The sequence below is a fragment of the Girardinichthys multiradiatus genome, chromosome 3 (assembly GCF_021462225.1).
Source record: "Girardinichthys multiradiatus isolate DD_20200921_A chromosome 3, DD_fGirMul_XY1, whole genome shotgun sequence".
NCBI classification, from domain to species: Eukaryota; Metazoa; Chordata; class Actinopteri; order Cyprinodontiformes; family Goodeidae; genus Girardinichthys; species Girardinichthys multiradiatus.
The window spans coordinates 18,491,926-18,510,636 of NC_061796.1; the positions used below are offsets into that span (position 1 = coordinate 18,491,926).

The window sequence follows — 18,711 nt, forward strand, 5'->3', positions numbered from 1 at the left end:
GGGTGACCTGATAAGGCTGTGGCTGTAGAGGAGCCAGGGCAAGATTTGATGTAAATTAGGACTTATTAGTCTGGTCTGTTTGAAATATATTAAAACTGGATTATGCAGAAAAAAAGAGGTTGGAATTAACTGCTTAGGAAAGGGAAAGAATGAAGTAAATGAAAAGAAAGGGTGATTATTGTGGGGAGTTTACAGATGACATGGCACAGTAATAAGGGGAAATGTAATTGTGGTGAAGCCATTCCTCAAAAAGGTTAAATGCCAGAGGGGCAGAAATGCTTTACTTAGTTGTTAACTGTATTAATTGTATTGATATAAGTGAAGCTGTATCTTAAAGGCTTAATTAGACTGATTAATGACATAATATAAAACATTGTTTGCAAGTTATTTATAATTTCTGTCCTAATAAATAACAGTACTTTGCAAAAATATCTTTTCTTTTTTTTTCAATTAATGGCTACAAATTTCTATTCATTTTACTGGGATTTTATGCGACAGACCAACACAAAGCAGTGAATGATCTATACAAAATATTAAATAAAGTTCTGGAAAGTGTGGCATGCACATGTTTTCTGCCCACTTCATTGAGAAACATCTGCATAATATCCAGTGTAACAAAATGTTTTAACATTTCATGTAATTAGTAAATAGGGTCTGCATGTGTGTGATTTCATCTCAGCAGACAGTTCCTAGATACATTTGTGGAATAATTTAAACCAGGTTGGTTTATAAAACTATATCCTGAGTTTTGAACATTTCGTACAGAACTGGTCATACATCATCCAAAAATGTAAGAGAACAGTACAACTGCAAACCTAACAAGACATGATCTTCAACCTGAACAAATAGGCCAATCAAGGAGAGCGCTGATCAGCCAAGCCACCCAGAGCTCCGTGGTAACTCTGGAGGAGCTACGCAGATCCACAGCTCCTGTGTTAAAATTTGACAGAATAACTATTAGATAATTTCAAATTTTTGTCGTTTATGGAAGGGTGGCAAGAGAAAAGCCATTGTTGAAAGAAAGCCATAAAAGGGACATTTTGTAGTTTTCCTCCATCTACTGTTTGTCAGAGACACAGCAAACATGTCCACTTTTAGGCCTTTGTGGAAAATACTGTGTCAAAAAAACAACAACAATGCACCCTGAAGACATCACCCCTACTTAAACATGGTTGCAGCTGCACCATGCTGTGGGAATGCTTTTCTTCAACAGGAACAGGTAACCTAGAAACTAGTAGGCTCACCTTGCAACTGGAGAATGAAACCAAACATAAAGCGACTATGAGCTGGACAAGATCAAGGCATATTCAGAATGACCCAGACAAAATCTAAACATAGATCAAATTAGGAATCTGTGGCAAGACTTAAAAATCTATGTTCACATGCACTCACTATCTTTATTTATTTAAGAAAAAGAGGAGTGACAATGCATATTAATGAACATTTACAGAAATGTAAACATGCCAGAATATAGACTTTGGCTAATTTTCATCTGCAGTCCCCCCTTGGTAGGTTGATCAGAATCAGAATCAGAATCAGCTTTATTGCCAAGTTCGTACATACAAACAAGGAATTTGACTCTGGTACACTTTGCTCTTTGGTTTTGTTTTTGCATTACAGAATATACATATTTACAATGTACAATATACACATATATAAATAAAAAGGTGCATTTGCAACTGAAGGTAAAGCTCTGAACAGTTTATGTGCAGGGTATGTGGGGTCTGCAGAGATTTTTAGCAGCTCTTTTCATGACCCTAGACCTGTATAAGTCCTGGATGGAGGGAAGGTCAGCCCTGATTATTCTCTCTGCAGACCTGATTATTCGTTGCAGTCTGGACCTGTCCTGTTTTGTGGATGAACCAAACCACACTGAGATGGATGAAGACAGGACAGATTGAATGATGGCAGTGAAGAAGATGTTACCGAAGGAATAAAAAGGAAACTAAAAACAGATGCTACACAGACTATACTTACTATATACATTTAGACATATGTGAACAAAGACATGTACATATACAAAAAGACAATAAACGTGTACCAAAAAATAACAAACAATGAAGAGGATACCCAAGATGTTGCACATCCCTCCTTATTGATCTTACATCACACACTACCTCCTTTGCACTAACTATTGTACCAATCCCTATTGCACTAATTTCTATTGTACAGATCCTTATTACACTGATTTCTATCATGTCAGTACTGGAGACTGTCTTAGACCATCATGTTATCTGTCACTGGAGACAGTTTTACTTTGATTAGGTGGAGGACACCAAATATGGACCATCACAAGGAAAAAATGACACTTCCTGTTCTTAGGGGGCGGGGCTTCGATGATGGTTTCAGGTCTCTGTGACTTTCCTTGTAGGAGCTATATCAATGTCGTCTTTTATGGCGAGAAGTCATATTTTGAGGCGTGGCCACACCCACACGGTTTCATGTATCAAAAAGCTTTTGATAACTTTTGATTCCCAATGCCTTAAGAGTATACTGAGTGATTTTCAAGTCTCTAAGTCAAAAGTTGTGGGAGGAGTTCGCTCAGATAACCGGGTTAGAATGGCCAAACTGGACTCAAAATGGCAACTTCAATCCAAAATGGCCGACTTCCTGTGGGGTTTGGACCAATGCTCCAAGAGACTTTTTTGTAGGGCCTGAGAAGTTACGTATGTGTACCAAATTTTAGAATATTTGGTCAAAGCATGGCTTGGGGCTGATTTTTTTTTTATTTTCTAGGGGGCGCTGTGGATGAATTTGGCCACGCCCACCAAATATGTAATCAGATCTCTGTTGGGGACTTTATTAGGTTCCATCACATTGAATTTGGTGCAGATCAGATGATGTATGTGGAAATTAGAGCCAAACGTATGGCCATGGCATGACGTCCAACTTCGCCGCGCCACCACGGCCACGCCCTTTTATGAAAAGTCACTGTGCTTCAAAGGAAGTTAGATCCACTAGTTATCAGTTACCGGACACGGTTTGAAGCGGATTGAGCGTAGACAGCCAGATAGTGACCTTTCCCAGTAAAAAAAGTGACTCCTGTTCTCAGGGGGCGTGGTTTCAATGATGTAATGATATGACCCCATAAGATGGTCAGGAACTCGAAGGTCCTCCTTCATGCCAACTTTGGTTTGATTTGGAGTTTTTTTGGAAAAGTTATAGCATTTTTTCACTTTGGGCACGAACGCCATTTTCGTGCCCCGGCCACGCCCCCTAAACATGGGCAAAAACTATAATTCAATATTGAGTTTTTTTGCTCTGATGTTAAGATCTTTGACTTAGAAATTTCATGTAAAGTCCCAAGAAAACCATGTACTATGTTACAATAAAACAATTTAGGTATGTTTAATCTTCTAGCCTAAATCTTAATTAGTAACATTACAGAGGTATTTTGCGTTAACTTAAAGTTGTACATGTGCATATTTCTTTATCTTACTTTTGCTACAGTCAGTTGTTTCTTCTGACTGGAAACAATATGAACGTTTTGGAGCGGCCAGCCAGAGTTCTGACTTGAATCTGGTAAATAATATGTGAAGATTAGGGTGATGGCAAAGAGGCCTTCAAACTTCAAAGACTTGGAGCTCAAAAATAAACTGTCAAAAATGCAAAAGAGCTTGTCAGCAATTACAGGAAGGATTCGATTAGTGTAATACCAATAAAAGTTTTACCACTGATTATTGATATAGGAATAGGTAGTTTTCTGCATATTGTAAAAAACAAATTATTATTTTAAAACTGATATTCCTTTTTTTAGTTCTCTTACTATCTCTAAAGACCTTGTTTGCCATTTGACTTTCCTTACCTGTTGTGTTTAATATGGTCAGAAATAGTATCAGTTCAGTGGGGCCAGATTATTTGCTTATGCATTTGGGAAGTCACAAGTTCATTTTCATTTCACTGACAATGACTCAGAGTCAACAAGCCGGCTCTAAGCTTTGGGATAAGCAGAAGCCATGAGCAGACTGAACTGGACCAAGATTACAGTTGATCGCTTCTTGGACCTTTAGCTCAAGCTTTAAAACATCATCAGAACACCATCCTGGGCCTGATCGGTAGTTTGTTGCAGAGATATTCTTCTTGGCTGAAAACAAACCCATTTGTTATCATGGATGACGGAGAAACCCGTTAACGATTCCTGTAGGGTCAGTGGCAAATTCATCCACAGACACAGTGGCTATTAGATATGACCCTTCAACACAGTAGATCATCATGGTTACCGTGGCTGTCACCTCAGAGCCTCTCCACGTCTATTTATATCTGAGACTGGCCAGTAAATGTCCTCTCAGGTCAACTTCACAATCGTTTTTGAAAAAAAAGAAAGGAGCAAACATTTTTAAACATTAAAATAAGTCCCTGGCTTGGGAAGTTGTTTTGTATTTTAAAATTAAATACATTTATAGATTTCTTTTCAGCTTTTATAATATTTGCGTACAAATATTCACTGTGAACAGTCTCATCTGTGGGTTCCCCAAACCACAAAATAAAGCATTGCTAAAACTGGCTTCCAGTTTTCAGCGTGGCATGGAGCCCTGCTCCAGTTTTTGGCATTTGGACTGACTCGGTCCAAACTCTGTAACTGTTGTAGTCATCAAATAGGAAACAGGGAGGTTCCCACAATTAATACAGATTCTGTAAAGATGAGTTTTAAGAACTTTGGTGCAATTCTGTCATTTCTAAAGATTCGATATAGTAGCAGTTTTAGTGTGTTCAAATTAACAGATCCAGTTGAAGGACCTCAGGTCCAGTTCAACTTGAATATGAAGTTGTCTTAAGGTTCAAAAGGTTTTCCAGATGGCCCCTTTTCTGAATGTGTTTGCATTCAGTCAGTAAGTGAAAAAGAATTAAATACTGATGGGTCAAATGTTAAAATCAAAGTGTGATGTGGCAAATCAGAGATAAAGTATGTCAATAAAATTAAAGCAATGTAAAAACCCACTGCATTGTATTAATCATTGTTAGATCATTCCCCTTTAGAAAACTGATGACAAGAAAAAAGTCCTGAAAATCAAACATTTTTCATACTCAGGTTGCTTTTTTCCGTACTTATCCAGACCTGGATTTCAAGACTGAATAGGGAGGCTGTTCAACTCATCCGCAACAGAAATGGGTAGTTTCATTCAGTGATTTATTAATTACTGATGAAACCCACTTACACATTCAAGTACAGATCAATAGAAAATAAATAAAGCACTTTTTTTATTGCACTGAGAGGCAAATGGCTGTATATTCTTAGTGAAATTGTCCTGTGGAAAAATCTGCAAGTCACTTCAAATAGAATAGCAAAAATAATCTGGTTTCACTCTGGATCCACAGCTGAAATTTTAACTCTCAAAACCGCACACACACACACACACACACACACTCTTGTTTTGCTATATGTAGTGAGGACCATGTGTTGACTCCCATTGTCTTCCATTGATTTTCAGTCATTTTCAACCCTTTCTATGCCCTAACCCTGACAATAACCCTAAACCTAACCATTACCAGTGCTTACCTAACCCTAACCTTAACCTAAAGTCAATTCACACCTTAGTCCTAAACCTAACCGTTAGCAAAATAGGTCGTGAGGACCAGCAAAATGTCCTCACTTTGGTACAAACGGTCCTCAATTTGATGGTGAAATCGGGAAAAAGGTTCTCACTGTGATGCCAAGACAGGAACACACACACTCAGAGTTTTAAGGATCAAAGCTTGAACTAAAAATAGATGTAAAAAGGAAAAACAAACATTATTGTTGTGACCACGAGCAAATTCAAAATGGTGAGGTCATCAGCAACGTTCATTTTCCTATTATGCTCTTCTGTCCCCGAGTATTGGCCATGTTTGAACTCCAGGCACAGAAACTGACGCGTAAGAGTAGCAAGTTCACGTGAAAATGTCAATTATGTTGTTTTATGCGTAACTCTCCGACGAGCCAATGGAAAGACACAACCGAATGGACAAACTGTCAAACATTTCCAAAAACCTAGGATGGTTTTGGAATTTTGTCTGCTCCATTTGTATTTACTAAAACATTATTTTAAAATACAAGAAAAAAGAAATGCTGACTAAATTCTCATGTGCCCCTAATATGCCACAGAGTTGATGGGATAAGAATCTCCAGCAACAGACATTTGCAAACGTTAACCCATGCGCTGTGTTTTATTAGGAGTTTATTAAAGTGGCCAAGGCAACTCTAGCAGAACCGGACAGGAAATAAAAAATGACCGTTTGGTAATGTCTTTACAAATAAACATCTGAAAAGTGTGGCATGCATTTCTATTCAGCCCTATTAACACTCATACCTGAAAATAAAATCCAGGGCAACCAGTTGCCTCTCTAAGTTATAAATAGAGCCCTTTTTGCAAGATACTGTATAACTCCACTTGTGGAAGACTTTAGGACTGATGTTTGGAAGATCTGGGTTTAATCCCTACAGCAGAGCTCCATGGACTTACAGAACCAATACCAGTTGAGTTGTGGTGTGGCAGAACCAGGACATCGATTTGTTTAGTCTTTTATCAGACTCATGTCTGGATGCAACTTTTCACTTCTAAATCCTTGGATCACTTGTGTTGTTCACGCTCCGCCCAGTCTTGCCATCCACCAGGATAATGCTGAGCACTACAACAAAGGAAAATAAGACAATTGAAGAAAGTCCGTCAAGTCTTACTAAAGTCTTCACTTCTGATTAAAATATATTTGACTTTAATATGAAGAAAAAAAAAAAGACTTTACTGCCAAAATATCTTTACTTATTTCAGTAGGTTCCCTTGTTGTTGCCACAATCATTCTCTAACACAACTCATTCCATCTTTAGTAACTTTATCTGGGGCAACACAAAGCCCAGAATAAGACTCTGATTGTTAGATCTACCCGATGATAGAGGAGGGCTACAGTTTACTTCTCAACGACGTTGCACCTGCCGGGTAGATACTGGAAAAACATCAGCAAAGACCCTTAGATTAAACTCATACATTTACTCAGCAAAATAAAATAAAAAACTAATACAGATAACAGGTAATCCATTTCTTAAAAATACAATTAATATTTGGTATAAAGCTCCTAAACATCCTTTTCATTTTCCTCACCAAACGATGGTAATGAATCCTTCTCAACAGAAAGGGCAGATGGAGGTTTTACAATAAGGGCAAGTTAAGGGGTTCAGAAAGTAGGGGATCTTTATGCTCACTGGATTTTTATGACATTTGAGAAATTGTGCCTAAAATCTGATATCTCTAAGAAGCATTTTTTTCAAGTACAAGCAGTTGAGACACTTTATTCAAACCAACCATCGATCATTCACATCTGAACCACAACTCTCACACCTTCAGAGCTTAATGGTGAAAAGAAATTAGAAAAGAAGAAGCAAATATCTGTGTTTTCTAATGAGTTTACCACCTGTGACAAAAGTTTAGCACTAATGGATTAGAGGCATGGAAGACAACAAGATATAAAACAAGATGAGTTGGAAATGGCGTGTTTAAAAGCTCGGAAACGATCAGTTAATACAAGAAGGTGACTACTACGATACAAGCGGTTGAGGAGGACTTGTGCCTGAAAAACTGAATCAGTGGTCCCCAGACATTCCAGATGTTTGTTTTAAATGTTCTGAATTTTTATTTTTTTCTATTTTCAGTATGAGATTATTCTACATTAAACATGAATTTAATGCTTTTCACACAACTTCACCAAGGATGTTGTGACATCATATTTTTGTTCTACTTTTAAGTTTGACATGGATGAGACGTACGACGCCTCTCCAAAGAACGTCTCATAAATAAGGCTTCGTGCCATAACAGGGTAAGGACTGCAGGCTGGGAAACCACAATAAACAGAGTCTCAAGTGAAACTATAAGGCAGCCTTTGGTCAGACTGAGAAAAAAGTTGAACTTTAGTACAATCTGGGGTAGGAATAAACATCACATGACTGTGGTTAAGGCAATATTATTCCACTACCTTGCAAAGGTTTTCATTGCAGATTTTGACAGGTTACAACCACAAACTTCAATGATTTTCTCCAAGGACTTTATTTGATAGACCAACACAAAGTAGAGTGTAGTTTTAAGTGGAGGGAAAGAGATACACAAATTACAAAATATTTTACAAAAAAAAAACATCTGAAAAGTGTGGCAATTATTTGTATTCAACCAGCCCCGAGTCAACACTTTGTAGAACCCCCTTTCGCTGGATAGCTACAAGTCTTTTGGGGTATGTCTCTGCCAGAGCAGAGTGTCTGAACAGCTGTCTTCAAGTCTTACCTCAGATTCTCAAATTGATTCAACTCTGGAGTTTGACTGGGCCATTTCTAACACAGGAATATGCTTTGGTCTAAACCATCCCATTGTAGCTCTGGCTGAATTCTTTTTCAGCCTTGTGGATTTTCTAAGATTTGCCATTATTTAACTCCGTTCACATTTCCATCAGCTCTGCCCACCTTTCATTTTGAAGGAAAGCATCCCCATAGCATGATGCTGCCATCACTATGTTTAATGTTGGGGATGGCATGTTTAGTTTGATGCACAGAATTAGTTTTTCACCACACAGATCTTTTGAAAATGTTTTAAATCTGGTCTCATCTTGGCCAGATCCACTTCCTCCTCATCTTTGCTGTGTAGCCTGCATGGCTCTTGGCAAACAGCAAACTGGACTTTTCATGGCTTTCTTCATACAACTCTTCTGTAAAGGCTATATTAGCGAAATACATGACCTTTCCTGTCGACAGATTCTTGCACCTGAGCTGTAGATCTCTGCAGCTCTTCCAGAATGACCATGGGTCTTTTGCTACTTCTTTTATTAATGGTCTCCCTGCCCAGCTTGACAGCGTAGAAGGGTGGCCACATTTTGGTAGGTTTGTGCTATACTTGTTCCATTTTCAGATGATGGGATGATCAGAGTATGATGTTCAAAGCTTGGGATATGGTTTTCTAACCTAACAGTAATTTACACTTCTCCTCAGCCTTCCCCCTGGTCTGTCTGATGTGGTCGTTGGTCCTAATGATGCTGTTTATTCACTAATGTTCTCTAACAATCTTCTGATAACTGAGCCTAAATTACACCCAGCTGGCCTCTACTTACTAATTTGATGACTTCTGAAGGCAACAGGTCGACCTACATGTAATTTAGTGCTATCAGAAAAAGGGGACTAAATACAAATGCAGACCACATTTTCAGGTTTGTATTTACAAACCAAATTTAAAACCATGAATCCTTTTAATATATAAAGTGTGTAGTTATAACATCTAAAAAGGTTCAATGAATATGAATATTCAAATTCAATCACTTACTCTCTATATCCCAGCGCAACGGCTGTGTTGAGTGCAGTCTTGCTTCTGATCCCGGCCAGACATAAAAACACAATTTTATCCGTTCGCGTGGGCATTACCCCGTCATACTTTTCTCTGAACTCCTCAGGATCAAGCTGGAGGGCAGTGTTCACCTGTCCCACTGGGAAGTGAATGCAGCACAAGCAGGGTTAGATAAAAATATCACATTAATGGGGGTAGCTGCTTTCTGAGGACATCCAGTTAAGGTACAGTCAGATTTAACAATATAAATATAATAAAAAGATGATTCAGAAAGTGAGGAGGCGACTAACTTAGACCGGGGCTTTTTAGACTCACATGGGACGTTCACAGACCCGGGGACGAGGCCGTACTCCCTGAGCTCCCAGGGCTCTCGGACATCTACAACTACAGCTTTGCCATAAGACAGGAGCTGCTTTAGCCGCTCATAACTCACATCTGTGTTCCGTGCTTCAGAACTGAACCTGCGGAGCTGGAACTCAGCGCCTGAAAGCAAAACATAAAAAACAATAAGGAGATATTTAGGTTGAACATGGACCTCACTCTTACAAGGAGTCAGAGTAAAACTCACTTTTGAAGCCTCCGTAAGTGTTGATAAAGCTGGACACAGTTAGCCGTCCCACAGGGGAAGAAGACCCTGGCGGGGCTGGAAGTCTCAGAAGAAGACCGGTCAACCTCCAGCATCTTCTAAGCGCCATGATAACCTGAATGAACTGCTCTCAGCAACCCCGCAAAAACACAGTGATACTACGTAGGATGATTCTGCGATCAAGCGGCAAAAAACAAAACAAAAAAAAAACTCGTTTGCGCGTGCGCAGAAGTGCTGCTAATTTAAAGGACAAACGTATGTAAATAAAAACACTTGTGACCATTGTTTTTTTTTATAAACACACTTGCGAAAAGAGCCCCTGAAACATTTGGACAGAACCTTTAATGCTGTTACATTTTGAATGAAACACTTTCAAACAGACGTGAATGCAGCATTTGGTCATGCTGCGCTGCCGTACTTGCGTCACATGTTCACTTCTGTGGCTAAAGTTAGTGCTACCGATAGCTTGGCATTATTTTCAGGTGAAAGTGAAACCGAGAGACAAAAAACACTGAGTTTGCGGCTCGTCGGCTGTCCCTAACGTGGACATTCGGCATGTCTTAAAGTAAAGGTGTCGTGTTGGATAAAAGTTACGTGTTAGTTCCTGTATTCGTCGCGAAATGCTAATGTAGCTAGCTGGTTAGCTAAACAGGAAGAGGGGAAACATTACTGTTGGCTTCAGCTAACACAGTCAGCACGGGAGCGAGCGGAAAGAGGTTAGTTTACACTCATTTTTGCGTCTTTCATTAAGAGAGGCTTTCATTAAAGGTGTAGATTGTTTATGTAAACGTCACGAAGATTTGATGCATAAATCTGGACTGTCCACACTGTGTAGGCCTATCCGTCTTGTCCATGTAAGAATAGGTATCCACTGTGAATTAACTCATTTTATTTAACTATCCTGGTTTACTGATGTATTGATTACATGTTTAGATGAGGTAATCAGATCTGATATAAAGATATAGATACATCAGCTCTAAACGAGTGGCTATTAGTCAAATTAAGATCTATTGTATTGAATTCCTGTGGCATCATGAGAACATATCTAAAATATTTGCTTTTAACCACGTCAGACAGGCAGCGAATGTGTTTATTGTATTAAATCATTTCTCTGATCTTAATCACCACAAGAAGGTGTTTTAACAAATTTTACAAGCAACCCCTTCCTTGATCCCCGGGTTTGAATTGGTCTAGAACGATTAAATATAATTTCATAAAACAAATTACAGGTCTGCTTGGTGAATGAAAGCACATTATTGAAAATATATATATTTTTTCAGAGTTGTTCCCCTTATTCCATTGTCAAAAAGTTGTCTCCGTCTTTCTACCCATTCATCAGCGTCGCTGTAAACCTTTATGAATTTATCCATCCAGTATCCATCTGTTCATCTATCAACTGTGTGCCATCCATCCATCCATCCATCCATCCATCCTTACAGAATATGCTTTTGTTTTATGCCCCATATTAAAAGTAATGCTGCTGCTTCTCAATCTTTGACGTGTTAATGAACCATTTCCAAACAATTGTTCTTCAGTGAGAAAGATTATTTACAGGTGGAAAACATTGAAGACATAGATGTCTCAGCAAATTCATCCCATGTTCAGAGCTTATAATGGTGAAAGAAGTAACAAAAAACCTTAAGCTCCATCTCTGACACTACGTTCCTCAGTAAGCATGTTTAATTTTAAAGTTAATGACACTACAGTCTGAAAGGACTAAACATGCATGGCTTGTTTGAAAAGGTTGCCAGGGTTTTTAGAAAAAGCTCAGTTTACAAAGTGGTATCTGAATGAAACACAGCACTTCTAGAGCAGTGTCCTTTGCACAAATGAGAACAAAGTAGAAATGCTTGACTATAACAGACAGCACCATGTTTGAAAAACAAACAAACATTGTACTGTATATTAGCCCAAATACATCATAGCAGCTGCCATGCATGGTGGTGGAAGACTGATGACATGGGCCTGTTTTGATGTTATGAAACCTGGGTTCTTTGCAGTCATTGAGTTGACCATAAAGTCTCATACCAAACTATTAAGTCAGTTGGACAGAAGGACTCACCATGATACTGCGTTGTATACCATGTAATAGAATAGAAATGAATCAAGATGCTGCAATGGTCCAGTCAAAGTCTAATATAGCAAACTGATTGAAATGCTGTGGTAGGAACTTTAGAGCCTTCAGCAGAAATGAATGACTGCATATTTTAATGAACATTATGTGTAGAATTTATGTGCCAAGATTTCTCCACACTGATGATGGACTAATGACTTCAAACAGGATAAAGGTGGTTCAACAAGCTACCGAAACATGGAGATCAATGTTTCTCGTCACTGTATCTGTGACCAAATAACATTTTTTGGAAATCACTGTATTTGATTGTTCTGAGAAACCCACGAGCAGTGAGGGACTTTAGTTTTAAAGTTATGCTGAGACAATTTAACTCTTTTATTTTTTTAAACAAAACAAATTAGTTTATCTTTCGTCCTCACTTTCAGAGCTCCAGATGCGGCTAAAGGATCCCTTTTCTTTGAAAGCCACCGACATGACAAAGCGGACTAATAAACCTCGGAAACCTCGAGATGAGGAGTCATCAGACGAAGTCAGTGGTAGGTGAAAGACTAGGTTTCTAACACTAGACTTAAAAGGTTTGGTACATCTGATAAGATTTGGCTCGAAATACTGATGGTTCAGTTTGACCAGAAGGAAATGCTGCAGTTAGTGTGTTCAGTAAGGGAAGTTTAGACGGGCTCTGGTTTTTAGATGCTCACAGAATCAACCGCAGCGCTACAATGCTAACAGGTTATTAGCATATTCTGGACAGGCAGAAAAACAAACCAAACTGACAAAAATCTGTAATATTATTGGTTTTGTTTTTGTACAGTTGACCTTTTGAAGCTGCCAGACTAAATCCAAATAAAGACAGCTTTTTCCTGACTTTAGTTTTCATCATGATCTCTTCAGGATTTTTGCATCTACATAAACTGAATAAACATACTCACCTTATTTTGCGTGTAAACTTACTGTATGTATTTTACAGACTTTTATTATTTTTGCTGTTGAACTATTTTGAAACCAGAATTGTTTTTTTTTTTTTTTTTTTTTTTACTCAAACCATGACTCAGTGTGGAATAAATTATTTAAAGGTTGGGGTTCAAATAATTACCTTATTTCTTTCAAAACTTTTCTAAAAATGTTTTTCCAGTTTCCGCTGGTTCTTTACTAAAACCATTTATCAAGCAATACTTCAAGCTGCTAGGAATATCACCCTTCACTCTGAACTGTGGTCTCCTGTCATTTTGATCACCACACTTTAAAAGTTCAAGCACAGAGAACATTTAATACATTGAATGTTGTTTGTTAATCAGGGCTGACATGCCAGCATGTGAACAAAGCAGTGGACCTGAGCTCAGTGAAGAAGTCGGTGCTCTCGAGCGTGTGGTTGGTCTGCTCCGAGTGTCTGAGGGAGAGGACGATGATCGACGGAGAGCCTGCAGCGTTCCATGACATCCTGGTGTGCCTAAAGTGTGGTTTTCAGGTGAGATTTGCTTTTCTGCTTTTTAACAGATGAAATATGACACAGATCATGACACTGGGGGTCAATACTTCAGTCTGATGATTGTCGCATATGTAATTATATCAAATGCTACTAGTCTGATGAGCATTGTTAAAACATGATCAAATTTGCTCACGTTTATTTTTACAAGTTTGAAATTAGCCATTTTCATGCTTTTTCTTTTTCTCTCTAAAAGGCTTTTTATAGCCTGTTGTATGAATCTAAAGATATTTAATCTAAATGTGAAAGGAACCTGTTGTGATAAAACAGAACAAGAGGCAATTTAACACCATGTATTCTTCTTGCTTTGTTTACTGAAATCAGGCTGCTGTGCACAGGTTGGGGATTTCTTTTTGGAAATGTGAGAAAAGTGAAAAAGATGATTCAAATCGAAGGAATAGCATCATAAGCAAAAAGTACATTTAATTTCATGCTGCAGCTAATTTAATTAAAAGTAAATTAGCAGCAATAGTAATTTCCTACATTCAAAACTGTACATGTACCTGAAAGTAACACTGCACAGCACCCCTATGATGATGAAACATAGTGGTGGTGGCATCATGCTGTGGGGCTGTTTTTATATTTTAGGGACAGGGAAGCTCGTCAGAGGTGGTGGAAGGATTGAGGAAGATAAATACAGGTCCTGGAATAAAACCTGCAAACGTGTAAAAGACTTTCAAAGGACAGGGATGCTAAACATTCAACCAGAGCTACATTGGAACGGTTTGGATCAAGGAAGGACCCAATAAGAGTTTAAATAGAACTGAGATCTTTCATGAGACTAGAAAGTAGCTATTCACCAATGTTATCCAACCAGTCTGTCTGAGCTTGAGCTATTTTATAAATAACAACGGGCAAGAACTTTTGTCACTAGAGGTGCGAAGCTGATAGTCATACTTCAACAGACTTGCAGCTGTAATTGAAGCAAAATGTGTTTCTACAAAGTTTTGAATCAAGAGGGACTGGATATCAATGCATGCTCTGTATTTAAGCTTTTTATTCGTAAATAACTGAAAAAAAAAACCTGCTATCCCTTTCTTTCATTTCGCGATTCTGCACCACTTTGTGTCGGCCTCACATAAATTCCTATAAAACGCATCAAAGTTTCTTGTTGTGAAATAAAATGCAAAATAAATAGTCTCATTTAATTGGCCAAGGGATTTTTAAGTCAGTAAAATAATCCTTTTAACGCAAGATGTCTGCATGAACTGTCTTACAGGGTTGTAACCAGTCGGGAATCCAGCATGCCGTCAAGCATCACCAGACTTTTCACCCGGAGTCACACTGCATCACAATCAGCCTGAGCTCGTGGAAAGCCTGGTGAGAACCCCTGCAGGTTGAAAAAGTGAAGCTAGAGACCTAAATGGCTGCTTTAAGGCAAGGTGTTGAGATTTGGCTAGCGTTGTGACCTCCATAGAAACAAAAGTAGCCAGAAATCTTCCTATTCATGGCCAAAACTACTTATTTTTAGTCTAAATACATAAGATTTAAATGATTAATTATTGATTTTATTTCTGGTTTTAACAGGTGCTTTGAATGCAACGAGGAGCTCTCTACTCACTGCAACAAGAAGGCCTTGGCTCAGACCCTCGACTTTTTACAAAAGCATTCTGTCAAGGCAACATCAGGTAAGCTGGAACATCCCAGAGGTGGATTGACTTTATAATTTACTTTATAATTGTATGAATGTCTAGGATTGTTTTCAAACATTTTTATTCAGATATATTGACTTTCATGGTTTAAAAAAAAAGATTTAAAACAGGCGATCCAGTAGCTGGCTGCAGTACTGCTGCTCCCCCTTGTGGCAGTAGCTGTATCCTCCTTCTGGAAGTCAGTAAATGAGGATGAAGGAGTTGCAAAAACTAAAGTAAAACCTGCATATGTTTAATTCTACATTCTGTGGAAAATAATAGCTGAATGTTAAATGGGATTGAGTCCAAGTTTGACAACAGGTAATAGATACTGACACGTGGTGGCCGCATTTTAACTAAGATGTCCTTTTCACCTCATTCAGACCACCTGAGTCCTCCTCGCTCAACCAACCATATTACCCTCCCCCCCACCCCGATCATCTCATGTATATTCATACTCACACACCTTCTGTTGCTGGCTCCTGGTGCCTCCCCAGCTTTGTGTTGGCATGCAGAGAGCTCTCCTAACAGAATGTAGCTGATCAGGGTGGTAGGCATCAGCACTTTTGGTCTCACTGGCTGTCTCAGCATCGCTTACTGCCCGGTGCCATGTCGCCAGTGGCCAGCGGCCAGTTGCCCAGGCCCAGTAAAGCTGGTCCCTCATGTCTGCCATGGCTGGAGAATTGCAGGGTCGACTCTGCCGCAGTACTCCCCCTCCCGCCCCCCACCCAACTCCCCCACCTCGTTCCTCGCATGACTGCACGTATTAGAGGAATTAAGCGCTTGAGTAACGCTTCCCGCCTGGGTTCCCTGAAGAACATGAGCAGCTGCGTGGGGTCCAGCTTCTGTGCTGTCGTTCTTTGTCTTTCTATCGCTATCTGTATCTGTCCCCCGTGTTCCCTGTGGAGCTGCTGTATGTCTCACCACCTCTGGGTCTGTGTGCCGCACTAGTGGGAGCCAGGGTCCTCAACAAGTCAGAGCGACTGGATTCTAACAGCTGGAGTGCTCTAACTCTCAGTGGACACACGCTTATGCACAGGAAGGGAGAACGGTTAACCTTGAAAAAAGCTAATTCTCTACCACTGTGTGCCGTACGCTTAGCTTTTATAAATGCGTCCAAGCCCTTGTGATGAACTTAGCTCTATTATTATTTACGATTCATTTTTTAAATGTATACCAGAACTTTAAAACATTCAGTTTTTTGGTAGCCTGTATATCAGCTTAGTGAAGAAGGATAAATGTATCAACGCTAGTGGTGGAAGAAAAGGAAAACGATGGTGTCAGCCTGGTTCATCAAGGTGGAGGATGCGAAGCGGGTATCTGAGAACCTGGGATGGCTTCAGTCCTCTTTCAGAAAGCTTTATATTTACCATTACCTCCTTGTATTCAGCTCTCTGCTTCAAGGTTTCAGGACTGTAATCTTCCACAGTTTAATTAGCTAGATCCAGTACTTCGGTACTCCCCTTAGCTGAGCCTTCTTGATAATTAGTTCCTTTATTTGGTAATGCTGAAATTGAAGTTTTACGAGGCCGTTTTTACAGAGAGTTCTGGTAGAGAATCTCCCCTGTACCAAGGTTTATCAGACAGCTCCAGTTTTCCAGGTTAATAACGTCAGCAGATGGCTTGGAGCTAGCTTTTCAGCGGGTTGGTGCATCCTTCGTTCCAGTTTCTTGGTCAGCTGACTGGCTGATCAAAGAACCTGCGCATCGAGGATAGATGTTCGCCATGCTCTCACACCACTAAATGAACCAGATCAAGTCTCATTTTCAGTTAATTACAGGAAGCCATGAATTCAGCCGTCTTGTCTGTCGAGCTAGCTATTAGCAAGGGCGTTTAGTACTGGAGCGTTTACTAGATTTATGCTAATTCTTGTTGCCACAGGAGTGCGAACCAGACAACACTTGTCGACTTTAAGCATTATAGTATAATCTAATTAAAAATACTGGAGCTACAACACACCACACATTCCTAATCCATGACACCACCTACCAGAAATCACTCAGAAAGTTAGAAAAACTTACAAAAGAACTGAGAAAATATCAATAATTTCATAAAAAGTCTGTTTTGGTGTATTGGCTCCTCTAGAGGAGTTTGTTCAGGCTCACCTTGTGCATTCTTTGTTCATAAATCATAATAATCCTGTTCTTTTTAATTACGTTCTCGGTTTTCCATGTGTTTTCGGGAGAGCTCTTCTGTGTGGCACCAGGCTGGGATTTACTGTTGTTCCCCCAAAGTGGAAAGTGACCACCTTCATCTTTCTTCCATATTTGAATCTGTAATTGACCTCTTACCTTTCCTGCAGTTCTTCCACAGCAAATGCGTATAGAAGCAACCACTCATTGTTGCAGCAAAAAGATAGTTGCTGCCTGTTAAGGAGCTTGTGAACTTGCATTTGATTGTGAAGGCCAGGGTTTTCTTGAGAAGCGATTGTTGCACTGTGTTTTTTTTCCTATAGACCTCAAGCACAAAGGAGCCACAGCTCAGATTTTCTTTTTCTCAGAATCTCTAATAATTTTGTACATCAGCTCAGGGAAGAAAGGAAGTCGATTAACGTTGCTCTCACACCACCAAGGCCTTCCGCTTAAGTACCAGAGTCCAAATAAAAATCAAATTGACCTCAGGGAGTCGGGCGCCAGCTTGTAACACAGCTGGGGAGTTTTTGTTAAGTAAATTAAAATGTTGGTGCTGGAAGGACACCACTGCTTGTTTTGCATTGAAATCTCACAATTCTTCTTTGTCTTCAAGCTGTTGCTTTTATTTCTTAGATTGTGCTGCATTGATATTCATGTTATTATGCTCTTTGTTCGTTCTCGTGTTCTGCAAAATTGGCAACATTAATCAGAGAATATCATCTGAGCAAATGCTGTCGTTTGACTGCCATTGTCTGAGTGTAATTAAGTCAAGCAAGTAGTTTTAGAATGAAATTTGGATTGTTTTTTACGCTATAGAAGGGGAAAAAAAAGCTAAAGGAATCCTCGGGTTTTGTTGAGCCTTATTACATAGTTATCTTAATATTTGTGAACTTTAGATATTGATGCATGAAACACAAACTGATTAAAAAACATGAAATAGATTAAAAAAGCCTACAAAATAAAAGATTAATAAAAACTGCATAATCCTAACAGCTTTCTTAGTTTCCTTTTGAGACAGAAAGCTGTGCAACAATCTGGTGGTTCTGTTGCACAGTTGGCTGCAGTTTGGAAAGTTCATGGAGAGGTTGTTTATACACTGCTTTCAACTTAAAACATTTGGAACGCTTTGTACCGTGCCAAAGTCCAGCATCTGGAGCAGATCACGCTGGTGTAAACCCGTCCTGGACCCTGAAACGGACCAGAGAACCGTATCCTGCCACAGTTACAACTGCCAGTCTTGGCACGATTTATCTGGAACCCAGGAGCGGTTCGCTTGCTGTGTGAATTTGAGCCGGTCCCAATGTACCATACGATGTGAAGTAAGAGCAGTTCATTTCAGTAGAGGAAGAAGAACGTCATAAGATGAAAGTTTGAAAATGTAGAGTAGTGAAGAGGTGCAGGCGCACAACTGCATTTGAATGCCAAAGTAACAACAGAAACCCTGCTGAGACTGACGTTGTTCTTCGTGCTTTTTTTCTTCTCGATCAGCGCAATACTGGAGCAGTTCTGCCCCCG

General features: G+C 39.3%; 2 protein-coding genes across 4 annotated transcripts in view; one reads left to right on the forward strand and one right to left on the reverse strand.

Moving 5' to 3' along the window:
• Nucleotides 1-6,138: 6,138 nt before the first annotated feature.
• tstd3 (thiosulfate sulfurtransferase like domain containing 3) lies at nucleotides 6,139-10,102 on the reverse strand. Its single transcript, XM_047360784.1, has 4 exons — nucleotides 9,859-10,102; nucleotides 9,606-9,773; nucleotides 9,270-9,429; nucleotides 6,139-6,606 (listed from the first exon to the last, which is right to left on the reverse strand). Exons 1-4 carry the CDS (start codon nucleotides 9,983-9,985, stop codon nucleotides 6,549-6,551), a joined length of 513 nt encoding a protein of 170 aa, XP_047216740.1. The 5' UTR covers nucleotides 9,986-10,102; the 3' UTR covers nucleotides 6,139-6,548.
• A 211-nt stretch (nucleotides 10,103-10,313) lies between these two features.
• Nucleotides 10,314-18,711, forward strand: part of usp45 (ubiquitin specific peptidase 45) — a 47,570-nt gene continuing 39,172 nt past the window's right edge. The window contains exons 1-5 of one of the 3 annotated variants that reach the window (XM_047360780.1): nucleotides 10,314-10,592; nucleotides 12,376-12,486; nucleotides 13,246-13,415; nucleotides 14,653-14,753; nucleotides 14,961-15,061. In XM_047360780.1, the coding sequence (XP_047216736.1) occupies nucleotides 12,384-12,486; nucleotides 13,246-13,415; nucleotides 14,653-14,753; nucleotides 14,961-15,061 (475 nt within the window). In that variant the 5' untranslated portion in view covers nucleotides 10,314-10,592; nucleotides 12,376-12,383. Of the gene's footprint in view, nucleotides 10,593-11,401; nucleotides 11,546-12,375; nucleotides 12,487-13,245; nucleotides 13,416-14,652; nucleotides 14,754-14,960; nucleotides 15,062-18,711 lie in introns of those variants that run through there. The other 2 variants (XM_047360782.1, XM_047360781.1) reach the window with 2 other exon arrangements.